General features: G+C 44.7%; 1 protein-coding gene across 4 annotated transcripts in view; it reads right to left on the bottom strand.

Annotated features, from left to right (window-relative positions):
* The window catches only part of CNST (consortin, connexin sorting protein), a 116,025-nt gene that overhangs the window by 22,251 nt on the left and 79,846 nt on the right, over window positions 1–13,928 (bottom strand). For all 4 annotated transcript variants that reach the window (XM_007990031.3, XM_007990032.3, XM_073011914.1 and 1 more), the window contains 4 exons: window positions 13,308–13,394; window positions 12,435–12,549; window positions 5,072–5,093; window positions 4,803–4,899 (listed from right to left, as the gene is read on the bottom strand). In XM_007990031.3, the coding sequence (XP_007988222.1) occupies window positions 4,803–4,899; window positions 5,072–5,093; window positions 12,435–12,549; window positions 13,308–13,394 (321 nt within the window). The remainder of the gene's footprint in view (window positions 1–4,802; window positions 4,900–5,071; window positions 5,094–12,434; window positions 12,550–13,307; window positions 13,395–13,928) is intronic.

The raw sequence follows: 13,928 nt of genomic DNA, 5'->3' as shown, positions 1-13,928 counted from the left end.
TAACCCTTTCAAATAGAAATTCTATCTGTTGCATTATAGTGTCTTTAGGTAGAGGAAATACCTAAAATATTTAGTAAATAAACCTTATACAGAACAGGGATTATTCAAAAGCATGTGAATATGACTAAATCATTTAGTCCTCATTATAATCAAAAAAGTCATTTTCAAAGGTTTAAAAGATATTCTGAACTTTATTAGCCTTTTACATTAAAATGAAGTTAGAAAAATTATTTTCAGCACATTTAAGACATGGTGTATTGGGCCGGGCGCTGTGGTTCACGCCTGTAATCCCAGCACTTTGGGAGGCTGAGGTGGGCGGATCACCTGAGGTCGAGAGTTCGAAACCAGCCTGACCAACATGGAGAAACCCCGTCTCTACTAAAAATACAAAATTAGCTGGGCGTGGTGGCACATGCCTGTAATCCCAGCTACTCAGGAGGCTGAGGCAGGAAAATTGCTTGAACCCGGGAGGTGGAGGTTGCGGTGAGCAGAGATCGCGCCATTGCACTCCAGCCTGGGCAACAAGAGCAAAACTCTGTCTTAAAAAACAACCAAACAAAGAAAAGTAGTATTGGTCTGGTTTACTAAGATTAAAGGAACAAAACTCAGTTCTGTTAAAATTTACAATTTGACCATAATACCACTAATAAATGTGTTTGCAAATTACTTGTAACTTTTTTTTTTTTTTTGAGACGGAGTCTCACTCTGTCTCCCAGGCTGGAGTGCAGTGATGCGATCTCGGCTCACTGCAAGCTCCGCCTCCCGGGTTCACGCCATTCTCCTGCCTCAGCCTCCCCAGTAGCTGGGACCACAGGCGCCTGCCACTACGCCTGGCTAATTTTTGGTATTTTTAGTAGAGATGGGGTTTCACCGTGTTGGCCAGGATGGTTTCAACCTCCTGACCTCCTGATCCACCCGCCTCGGCCTCCCAAAGTGCTGGGATTACAGGCGTGAGCCACCGCATGCCCGGCCTACTTGCAACTTCTTAAAGGGAGGTAGCAAAGGGTAGCAATAAAAAGGATACGTTTTTGCAACAAGTAGAAATGGGTTTGAATTTTGACATCTCTTTCAATTTCTACTTTAAGTAAAACCAACTTATTTTTCTTTCACTTTAAAATGAAACAGTTAAAAACCTCCATGTGAATAATGAAGGAGAAGTGCATGGATGAACAGAGAAGCTTGCTCATTCTCCCTTTATTGGTACACTTAGCATTTGTAATTATTTTAGAAGTTTTAACCTTTTTATACTAATATGCTGTTTAACTTAAATAAATAATGAGCCAAAGGTGAAAATAAAAGAGAAAACATGATGATAATTTTATTCCATTTGTTTCTTTATTTACTGATACTTTTTCTTTTCTTTTTTTCTTTCCTTTTCACCCTGGACTCCAAAAACATATTGATACTTTACTACTAATTACCAACTGACAATTGAGGCCCACACCACATCAGGCAAAAGGCATTCCTGAAACGTCGGCTTCAGATTTCAGAGCATCTGGTGCTGAGGCTGCCACCTCAACTCTGCGCTGCTGAGAGGTAGCTATTCAGTAGAGTTCATAGCACCTCCCCTGACACCCTGACTCAAATTATCAGATGTGGATCAGGAGAAGGAAGAAGTGGTCACCTTTGGGAGAACACAGCCTTCCTTCTCTCTCCCTACCCCAAAGAATCACTCTAAGTTTGTGAGGCTGCAAGAAAACACAGGCACATTTCACTTTGGTTGTCTGCTTTGCCACTGGGCTTGCTGGTCTGCCCCTCCCTCTGTTAAAATGGGGGAAGGTTAGAGCAGTGAGGGCCACAGTCAAGGGGAAAGGGGGCCAAGCAACTCCTCCATGAATTCCAGGTACCCAAAGGTTCAGAAGATGTCCCTCTAAACATGTCCACAGGATTCAGAGACTAAATAAGACTGGGAACCACAGTCCCACAGGCACTGTGAAAGCACAGGGCAGAGAGAACCCCCACATCAGAGGAATGGGGTGCGTTGCTTCCAGCTGAGGGTCAGTTACCCTAAAGGCTGCAAATATCTAGGGGAGCAGCTTGCGGGTAACATCCTCCGTAGCTGCTCCTGCTGGAGCCACCACACGACCCGGGTTCAGTCATAAGCACCAATCCAGCGAACTCCAACCAGGAGCAGCCTGTGTTCCCAGCCCTGGCAACTGGAGGGTGGGGAAGAGCTTTGAGTACAATGAGATTTAAGTGTGAAAATCAAGTTCAGGATTGAACAGGGCTAAGCTCTAAATAATCAAAATGAGACTATTTAATAGCTTATTAGTAAGTGACTGAAAAGGTACAGAATCAGTCTGAGGTGCCATTCTATGAGTTGGAGGTGGGGTGGTGGACGGCCGCTATGTCACGAAGTGCAACCGCTTAAAGCATCGTATCTAATGAACTGAGATATCACTTAAGTGATAAGCAATAAAGACAATCTATGGGTACAATGTATTATTTACAAAATAGCCTGAAAATGGTTGCTTCATCCCATTATTTAGAAATACTACAGAAAATATGGGGAAAAAAACTCCACCATAATTTTGGAAAAGCCAAGATTTCCAAACTACATTCGGAGAGTCACCCACATTGTCGACATTTCTCTTTAAAACACTGTTTGGTGAAACTTGGGCAACATTTCTTTCCCGAGAATTTAGTCGATACTCCCTCACAGGGTTATTCCTGGGACATCTGGATTGTTGAAGCCTTTGATAAGCCATACAATGCACTTAGCAGAAGCAGGCTGCATTCAATTAGAAATGGGAAGACCCGGGGGAGGGGGGAGGGATTGCATTGGGAGTTATACCTGATGTAAATGACGAGTTGATGGGTGCAGCACACCAACATGGCACAAGTATACATATGTAGCAAACCTGCACGTTGTGCACATGTACCCTACAACTTGAAGTTTAATAATAATAAATAAATTAAAAGATAAAAAAAAAAAAAAAAAAAAGAAATGGGAAGACCCGGCCAGGTGTGGTGGCTCACGCCTGTAATCCCAGCACTTTGGGAGGCTGAGGCGGGTGGATCACGAGGTCAGGAGATCGAGACCATCCTGGCTAACACGGTGAAACCCCATCTCTACTAAAAATACAAAAAATTAGCCGGGCGAGGTGGCGGCACCTGTAGTCCCAGCTACTCGGGAGGCTGAGGCAGGAGAATGGCGTGAACCCGGGAGGCGGAGCTTGCCCCACTGCACTCCAGCCTGGGCGACAGAGCAAGACTCAGTCTCAAAAAAAAAAAAAAAAAAAAAAAAAAAAAAAAAAAAAAAAAAGAAATGGGAAGACCCAGGTTCTAGCTGTGAATCAAAGCACCAAGCAAGTGACTAAACTTGGTACCTCAGTTTCCCCATCTGTACCACATGAATCAAAGCAGAGGCCAAGTTGAAGGAGGTGCTGGGCAGCAACCATGCTAAGTAACTCTCAAACTCAAATGCACAGCCTGTAATAGCACTTTTCTCAATGTGCTCAACACGGAGACACGTTCACACCCACACTGGGCAGCTTTGTGATATTTTTCCTCCTTTAAGATTGTTATGAAGCTCATTTTACGGTGATTTCTGATATAAAAATGACTGGAAAAGGAAAGACAGGAAGAACAGAGTCTAGCAGGACTGACCCAAGGCAACATCCCTAGCTTGTCTCAGAAGTGAAAAGGAGATAAAGGAAGATTTGAAGGAATAAAAATATACTTTGTAAAGAGTAAAAGGCTGGCCGGGCATGGTGGCTCATGCCTGTAATTCCAGGACTTTGTGGGACCGAGATGAGAGGACCGCTTGAGCTCAGGACTTCCAGACAAGCCTGAGCAACACAGTGAGACCTCCATACCCACAAAAATATTTAAAAATTAACTGGATGCCGTGGTGTGTGCCTATAATCTCAGGTACTGGGGAGGCTGAGGCGGGAGGATTACTTGAGCCCAGGAGCTCGCTGCAGTGAGCCGTGATGGTGCCACTGCACTCCAGCCTGGGCAACAGTGTGAGACCCTGTCTCAAAAAAAAGCGGGGGGAGGGCAAAAGGCTAATCATGACATCATCATCATCATCACATCACTTCAGGGCAACTCATCCAAAACACCTGACACTTCCTCTTCAGTATCAGGGCTCTCAGGCCCAGTAACATAAAACCTGGAAATATACATTAATAGTAAAATTAGATGTCAAGGGGAAAAAACCCTAAAACATATTCATTTATTTTTATTTTCTAAAGCTTTTATAATGAGCAACATGCCAAACATTTAGAAGAAAGCCTCTTAAAATCTTCTGATATAAGGGCACAAGGTGGTAGGAAATCATCATCAATGCTTTAGAAATACATACACAAACTAAAGTATTATCATATGTTAGTAAACAGAAAAGGGGAGAAATTAAATTGCTATGAATTATCAAGATACAGAGTTTTAAATATCTAAATTGACAGAACAAATTTCTGGTAAAGTGCATACAATAACTGTTGGTTTTTAAACAGAAAACAATGTATGAATGTACCAACGCCAGTTCTATTTCAGAGCATTTTGTACCATCTTTGCTTATTCTGTTAGATATATATACAACCACCTACTGAAAACATAAGAATTTTATGTTTTTATAAGAACTTAGATTTTATGGTATCTACTACCAGAAGTCTAAAATGTGGAGCTAAACAATATAAAAATTCTTGTTTTGCTATTTTTCTAGGAGAGGTATAGGTACAAAAATGTAAGTGCAAAAAAAAAAGAAAAGATCCTTCACAGCAAATCAGAGGTAACACTTGTAAAATATCAGAGGAGGCAGGTATCTTTCCCGTTGCTCCCTAGCTTAAGTTAAAACATACCTGACTCTTTGGTGGCAGCTCCTCTTTCCTTTGGATCTTCAGACACTCGTAACTGCGTAGAGCATTTCCGTTCCTGGGACTTCTCCGCAGCTGCTATCTAAATAAAGTTTAAAACGAGAAAACCCAACCTTTGGGAAAACTGTTGCATTAAACTAGGAAGCTGAAAATAACTTGGGAAAGGTTTCTTTATTTTCCAAAATAGTCCATACAACAGACATATGACACAAACATTTTTCCTAGAAATATTTTCAAAAGAAACAATTTCTTACCTTATGTTTGGATAAAAGAGGACTGTAGAAAAAAAGAAAGAAAAAAGAATTAAAAAAAAAAATTACAGCAGCAATACACTTCCAAACAAATGTCACTGAAATGGATATAAAAAAATACAGCTTCTCTGGATTCTAATATTAGCACAGAACATTTCCACGGCTGAAACATTACCACTGGCTCACATAGTTCAAAGTGCAGCTATATCATGTGTTAATCTCCTTAGATGGCCAATTAAACTGGAAATCCCCAAAGAAGCTACCAATGCTGTACTCCAAAAGAAAAAAAAAAAAGAATGCTAACCTTTTGTTAATAAATAAAGACGATTTCACATACACATATTTAAAAAATTTCAGTTTATGTCATTTTAGTCTAAAATAGATTATGGTTGAAGAGAATTTTGTTGGAACTCTCCATGGAAACAGATAAAAAGTATAAATATTAAACGTTAGGGAATACCCAAGATAACAGAATGTACATATCCATTAAAGGCACACACAAAAATGCTCATCGTCACTTTATTCATAACATTCACAAAACAAGAAACATCCCAAACGTCTACTAATGATAGAATGAATAAATTGCTGCATAGTCATCCAAGAAATCTGTACTGCAATAAAACAGAGCAAACCACTGTTACATGCAACAACATGGAATAAGACATACTGATGGGTGCAGGAATCTAGACATAAAAATCTATATTCTGCATGATCCCATTTATATACAATTACAGGACAGGCAAATACATTGTTAATAGAGTCCAGACAGTGGTTACTATTGGGGGTGGGTACGAAGTTGGCAGGTGCATGAGGGAGCCTTCTGTGGGGCTGGAATGTTCCGTATCTTGTACCTTGCTCAGACTGGTAGTCACATAGACATATGTTTATGCAAAAACTCATCAAGCTTGTACACTTTATGTATAACTTGAAAATATTTTTAAATATTCAAAAATTTAAGAGTAATGATATGGGGGGAATTATCTAAATTTTGAAGCATAAAGACACCATGCTGATGTCATGTTCAATAAATATTTGTGAGTGAGTTCTTTACCTGCTGCACGAACTACACGACAATTACCTGGCACTGCCTCACTATTAACAAACAGAGCTTTAGTTTACTCTCATTGATTCTGAGAGAAAAGGAGAAAAAGTTATCCATAGAATGGAAAGTCTTTTAGCCTTTGTATGGAGAATTCATGTTCTAAATTCCAGAAATGTGCACTAGTTTAAACACTACTGTGTCCCTTTGTCCTCAGAAATCTGGATCTCCGAATAAGGATGTTTTTTAAAAAAGTAAGTGCCTTATTATTATTATTATTATTATTATTATTATTCTTTAGTTTAAAAAATCCAGCTCCTTGATACATTTCAAGCAACTGAAAATTACCTGGTAAACGCAGTTTTTCTTTCACAAGATTTTGGTTAGATACTATATTCTATTAGCTTTCCAGCATCAGACTACTCTTAAAAATGTCATGTTTTACTGCAACACAGAAACACTGGCGAGTAGAATCAAAAGCCCTAATACACAGTTCTGTCCATCTGAACTGCTCATCTCTTAATCAAAAAGAGATCAAAATCAGAAGTTATATTTTAAAATAGCTAATCAGAGGAATCTTTTGAACCTACATAAAGTTGACCTTTTATTGAGTTCAGGGTAAGAAACTCAACAAAAACTGAGAAAGGAACCTATAAATGAAAGATTCTCCCCGGGGCCTGAAAGCCGGCGGGGGGATGAATAACTCCTCCCTTCTCAGGCCCAGTCCCAAGGCCACTTGTGTGACAAGTGCGCATCAGCGAGATAACAGAAGCAGGGAGAGGGCTGGTTGGAAGACACCTACCCCTGAGGACAGAGAGAGGCCATCCGGGTACCACGTAGCAGTTACATCAGACACGGACACTTCCTGTTTACAGGAGACCGTAAAACCCCGGCCCGTCCTCACGTGGCGCTGATGCCATCTTAGGCCTCAGCCCGTCTGCACCCAGGGGCTCATCAAAACAGCGTGTTGCTCCACACGGCCTTGTACCGTTTGTTGGTGCAGTCTCGGGATTCGAACCAATACTAGAGCCTTGCACCTGATGCTGAAACCCGGGCCCTTGCTGGTAACCTCTGTACCTTATTCCTAGAACTGTCCACTCTCCTTCAACATGTTGATGATACGCTCCTGTGTAGCCTCTCTCAAAAAGACTGCAACGTCCACACTATCTCTTTTCAATTTCCTGGCAGAGTGGGGGTATTGGGTCTCCCCTAAGAAAGCACAAATATGCACCCCTCAGTCACCTCCCTTGGCCTAGCTCTTACCCTGCAAACCTGAGGGCTCACACCGACCGCATATCCCTCCTCCAGTCCCTCCTACCTCCGCAAACTAAGCAAGAAATTCTCTCTTTTCTAGGACTAGTGGGCTATTTTAGGCTCTGGGTTCCCTCCTTCGCTCTACTTGCCGAACCGTTACACCAAGCTGCTAAATCCCTCTCCATGAGCCTTTAAACCCTGCACAGCCTATTACCCAGCCCTTCCGTCTACTCCAGAAGACTCTCACCTCAGCCCCATCCTCTCTCCCAGACCTCACCAAACCTTTCTCCCTCTATCTCAACGAACGGCGTGGAGTTGCACTACGTGTTCTAACCCAGTCTAAGGGACTCGCCCTTCAGATTGTTGCCTACCTCTCTAAACAGCTCGAAACCACAGTTCTCGGACGGCCTGCCTGTCTCCAAGCACTGGTGGCAGCTGCTGTCCTCACCCGTGAAAGTCTGAAACTACCCTTCATGCCAACCTAACAGTTTATTCAACCCATAACATCAAAGATGTGCTAGCTCACCGCAGTGTACTAAGTCTCATGGCTGCCCCATGGCTCCTCCGACTGTACGCTCTATTCATAGAAACTCCCAAATCATCGGGCTAACCAGCTCCCATCTAAACCCGGCCACACTCTTACCTGAAGCCACTACCTCCCAAGACCCTGCACACTTCTGTGGACACTGTTCAAACCTTTCTTACACCTTTTCCAAACCTCACAGATCAACCCCTTCCAGACGCCTCCTTTACTTGGTTTGCAGATGGCAGCTCCTTCCTACACCAAGGACGCCGACATGCCGGCTATGCTATAGTGTCACCCGCCCACACTAGTGAAGCCAATCCGCTCCCCTAGGCACCACCTCCCAAAAGGCTGAACTCATCGTCCTCACTCGAGCTCTCACTCTAGCAGCCGGGCAACAGATCAATATATATTCAGATTCTCGTTCTGCGTTCCACACAGCGCACTCACACTGGTCCATCTGGAAAGAAAGAGGTTTCCTAACTGCAAACAACACTCCTGCCATACACGGCTCTCCCATCAGCAAGCTCCTTCGGGCTGCCAGTGCCCGCAGAAAGCTGCCATCATTCGCTGCAGGGGCCCCCAAACCCCAGGCGATCCTGTATCGGCTGGAAATGCGTTAGCAGATCCGGTGGCCAAACAAGGAGCCCCACAACCGTGCAAGGCCAGTTTCTGTGCCTGTCCTTGTTCTTTCCTCTTACTCCTCAGAAGAAAAGGAGTACTTCCCGGCCCAGAACCTCCAACAGCAAGGACCGTGGTACATCAAGGAGGGGCGCTTCATTCTTCCTCACGCTCCAACAACGCCGATCCTCCAAAGCCTCCACAACTCTTTCCAGGTCAGCTACAAATCTCTCTTGCAACATCTCCGCCCTATTCTCACTTGTCCTCACCTTTCCAGCCGTGTTCGAGAGATCACCCAGTCCTGCTCTATCTGCCACTCAGTGTCACCCCAGGGCTCCCTCTGGCCGCCGCCTTTCTCTAACCACCAAGCCCAGGGTGAGGTACCTGGGCAAGACTGGCAGGTAGACTTCACTCACATGCCGCCTGATAAACGGCTCCGCTACCTTCTAGTCTGTGTACTTTCTCCGGGTGGGTAGAAGCATATTCCCAACAACTTCAGAAGGTGCAAATGTCGTCATACAAACTCTCATGGTGCATATAATTCCCTGTTTCGGACTCCCAATATCCATTGAGTCGGATGATGGGCCTGCCTTCATCAGCCAAATTACCCAAGGCGTCTCTACATCCTTAGGAATAAAACGGGTTCTCCATACCCCTTACAGGCCTCAATCTTCAGGCAAAGTTGAAAAGGTCAACTCTGTCCTTAAAGCCCAACTCACCGAGCTGGCTCTAGAAACCCGCCAGTCGTGGCCGAGAAATCTCCCTTTCGCCCTCATGAGACTTCGTGCAACACCAAAGGCAGCCTCTTTTTACAGTTCCTTTGGAATCATGTATGGACCAGCTTTGTCTCAGGGCCTCCACCCTTACCAGACTCCGAGCCACTCGGGAATTACCTCCCCTCCTTAATCCAGACAAAGACTTTCATTCGTGAAGCAGCCAACGAGGCCACGCCTCTCCCTGCCGACACCTCCTTGTCCTCTCAACATAACTGTCTTGCAGGCACCGACGTGTTTATCAGCCAACCCGACCCTCACAAAAAGCTACAACCGAAGTGGACGGGCCCCACGGTGATACTCAGCACGCCAACAGCAGTGAGAGTCCAAGGACTCCCCGACTGGGTCCATTGTACCAGGGTCAAATTCACCCCCAAGGCCACTTCTTCCTCCAAAACATTAACAGAGAAGTGGTTCTCCAGGCCAATTTCTCCTACCAAGCTGAAATTAACCAAAACATTTTCTTCTTCTTAAAACCAAAACACAAGGAAGACTAAACACCTGCTTCCAGATATGGCCTATATCTACCCACCGGATGCTGTGCTTCACTTCCAACCAGAAGTCTTCATTCAGGAATATCCCTCACCACGATCCTTACACCATCAGCAGCCGCCCTGCTGTCCACAACAGCCCTGCAGAGCTGCTGTGAGTGCTATCAGTCTTTCCACCACGGAGGAAAGATGCGACAATCCTTCACTCAGCATACTCACGTCAACAGTCCTTCACCACCACACTCATACAGAAGGATCCTGTTGGGGAGCCTTAGTCGAGGAATGTGTTGAATCAGGAAAGAGTTATTATAAAGTAAAAAATCCAGGAGTATCTGGCAGTTGTAATGGGGCTATATGTCCAAAAGGGAAGCACTGGCTTTGTTTCACCAAAATTGGACAATGGGGAATAAACACTCAAGTGCTCGAGGACATAAAGAGAGAACAGACTATAGCCAAAGCAAAAGCCTCAAAACCAACAACTACCCTGAAAATCACCCGTGGTACTTCCATCCCTCTATATAAAAACTACAAGCAGACGTATCCCTTCCCAAGCCAGGAAAAAACCTGTCTGTAGATCTAGGAAAGCGCATCTGGCTCACCACGAATGTGTCCAATCGCTGGGTGTGTGGGGGAGCTCGTACAATGAACAGTGGCTGTGGCAAGGCACAGACATTCCCCCTTAATTACCAGCATTTCAAAACCCCAGCCTCACTTTCACTCCTCAGGAACGCCCGCAGTCCTGGACACCTACCAACCCAGTAAGAGGGACCGTGAGGGCTGGGCACGGTGGCTCATGCCTGTAATCCCAGCACTTTGGGAGGCCGAGACGGGCGGATCACGAGGTCAGGAGATCGAGACCATCCTGGCTAACACGATGAAACCCCGTCTCTACTAAAAAATACAAAAAAAAATTAGCCGGGCGTGGTGGTGGGTGCCTGTAGTCCCAGCTACTTGGGAGACTGAGGCAGGAGAATGGCGTGAACCCGGGGGTGGAGCTTGCAGTGAGCCGAGATCACGACACTGCACTCCAGCCCGGGCAACAGAGTGAGACTCCGTATCAAAAAAAAAAAAAAAAAAGAGGGACGGCGAGAACATCCCACAAGTGCACTGATAAAACCCACCGCGCCCTAGGCGAAACCCCTGTCACCAAACCCTAACAGTCAACACCTCCACAGCTGAGTGGTGGCCAAGGTTACCCCCCGGAGCCTGGTCTAACTTAAGCTACCTCGATTGTGTCTTGTTAACAAAGGCCTGAAACTGTACAAACACCACTAACCCTTCGGCCGCACACCCCCGCCTAAGTGCACTATGCGATAATCCCATGAACACCAGCCTACGATGGACCGCCCCGATGGATTCTTTGGATATGTGGAACCCAGGCTTACTCATGGCTACCTTATCACTGGCAAGGTACTTGCTGCCTAGGCACAATTAAACCCGGATGCCTTTTACTTCCAAAGCAGGCGGGCAACACCCTCAGAGTCCCTGTGTATGATAACCAGAGAAAAACAGTCCTTAAAGGTAGGAGGAAGCCAAAGATGGCAAGAGGACGAGTGGCCTCCGCAACGGATCATCGAATATTACAGACCTGCCACCTGGGCAGAGGATGGTTCACAGGGTCATCCCATATACACGCTAACTAGAATAATCAGACCACAGGCTGCTCTAGAGACCATCACCAACCAAACTGCCTCAGCCCTGGAAATGCTCGCGCAACAACAAAACCAAATGTGCACGGCAATTTATCAACACAGGCTGGCACTAGACACTTATTAGCAGAAGAGGGTGGGGTTTGTGGTGAGTTTAATATCTCCAATTGCTGTCTTAACATAGACGATAATGGAAAAGCGGTTCTAGAAATCACCTCAAACACTGGAAAAGTAGCCCAAGGACCAGTCCAACCCTGGAAGAGATAGGACCTGGAAAACCTTCTGGGGGTGGTTCTCTAATTTAGGAGGATGTAAAACACTGGTAGGGACGGACATCTTCACCACTGGGGTCCTCCTGTTTCTCCCCTGTGTTATCCCAGTGATAATGAAAGCCATTAAAACTCTTATTGAAACCACAGTAAACCGCCAGATGATCCAGATGATGCTCCTGCTACAATGGCAGGGTGGATGCCAACCCGTCTCTCAAGAATCCCCAAAATTAAGTTTTCTCTTTTGTTTCTGAGGTGCCCACGCCACCCCTATGTCATGCCTGAAGTAGTTAGGCCCAGTCCCAAGGCTCAAGGCCACTTGCGCCAGCAGTGTGGGTCAGTGAGAGCAGAAGCAGGAGGAGGGCTGGCCGGAAGACAGGTATCCCTGAGGATCGGGAGAGAGGCCATCCGGGTACCACGTAGCAGTTACACCAGACACGGACACTTCCTGTTTGCAGGAGACCGTAAAACCCCTGCCCGTCCTCACGTGGTGCTGACGCCATTTTAGGCCTCAGGCCATGTGCACCCAGGCACTCATTAAAACAGCGTGTTGCTCCACACGGCCTTGTGTCATCTGTTGATGTGTTCCCCGGGTTTGAACCAATACCAGAGCCTTGCAATAATTATATTATGCCCATCTTAATGTCTCCAGTTGAAAACATTAAACAAAGAAATGGATACTCAATGCTATAATGCTTCTTCAATATTCTACTCCAACTCATTCTAACGAAATTCTGATATACTTACTCTTGATGTGTTGCACAAATTTTAGTAAGCCGTTCAAAATCTTCACCATTAAATCCCTTTTCTGAATTCCTTAGAGGCGTGACTGTCTGTGGTTGCACAGTTTTCCATTTTGTTTCTAAATTTAAAGTATTTGTTAGTCACTGGCTCTTAAAAAACATATTTAGGAGCAAAAAAACAAAAACAGTTAACTAGCACCACTCATAAAGATTTGCATGCAAAATTATCTTCTCTAACAACCCAACAGTTAGAAATAGCTAATTTATTACTTTTCAGTATAAGTAAATATCATCCTAGAGACGAAATGAGCCAGTAGGGCATGAAATGTGATTAGGAAAAATGCAAATAGTTGAAAGTATTCTTTTCTTGGCATTGATATGAAGTGCAAAATACAAAGAAAAAAGTCTTCTCACAACAGAACAGACTTGTGGTAAAAATGCTATTTTCTTGGCCGGGCGCGGTGGCTCATGCCTGTAATCCCAGGACTTTGGGAGGCCAAGGCGGGCGGATCACAAGGTCAGGAGATCGAGACTACGGTGAAACCCCGTCTCTACTAAAAATACAAAAAATTAGCCAGGCGCGGTGGCAGGCGCCTGTACAAGTCCCAGCTACTCAGGAGGCTGAGGCAGGAGAATGGCGTGAACCCAGGAGGCAGTGAGCCGAGATTGCGCCACCGTACTCCAGCCTGTGGGACAGAGCAAGACTCCGTCTCAAAAAAAAAAAAAAAAAAAAAAAAGCTATTTTGTTTGCAACATTAACTTGTCTATGGAAATATCTATTTTCTGATTTATAAAACCAGGTCAAATATGTTAATTCTGTAGACAGTGACTTGTTGGATTACTGCTAATTCCACATGCCATGTTGGTCTGTACTTACCCCACTGTTCTTGAATGGCAGAAAGATTTGCAAGCAATTGCTCATGATACAATCGTTCTAGCTGAATGAATTTCATTGCTTTCTCATCTGAATAGAACATTTAAGGAAAAGAGAAATCCAGACTATTTACATTATTCCCATATTTGAACAACAATGTCCTATAGATGTTGAGAAATTTGCAGCTTACTAAAACATGAGAGGACTCTAAATATTTTTAAATTTAAACATGTCTAAAATAATGTTTCTCTTTTTTTTCTCAAGATGGAGTCTTGCTCTGTTGCCCAGGCTAGAGTGCAGTGGCGCAATCTCAGCTCACTACAACCTCCACCTCCCGGGTTCAAGTGATTCTCCTGCCTCAGCCTCCTGGGTAACTGAAACTACAGGTGCTCACCACTGCACCTGGTTAATTTGTTTGTATTTTTAGTAGAGACAGGGTTTCACCATGTTCGCCAGGCTAGTCTCGAACTCCTGACCTCCTGATCTGCCTGCCTCAGCCTCCCAAAGTGCTGGGATTACAGCATGAGCCACTGCGTCCAGCTTTTTTTTTTTTTTTTTGAGACAGAGTCTCCCTCTGTCACCCAGGCTGGAGTGCAGTGGTGTGATCTCGGCGTACTGCAACCT

The sequence above is a fragment of the Chlorocebus sabaeus genome, chromosome 25 (genome assembly GCF_047675955.1).
Source record: "Chlorocebus sabaeus isolate Y175 chromosome 25, mChlSab1.0.hap1, whole genome shotgun sequence".
Lineage (NCBI taxonomy): Eukaryota > Metazoa > Chordata > Mammalia > Primates > Cercopithecidae > Chlorocebus > Chlorocebus sabaeus.
The sequence above is the reverse complement of the archived record's forward strand: the minus strand, read 5'-3'. Positions and strand labels throughout refer to the sequence as shown.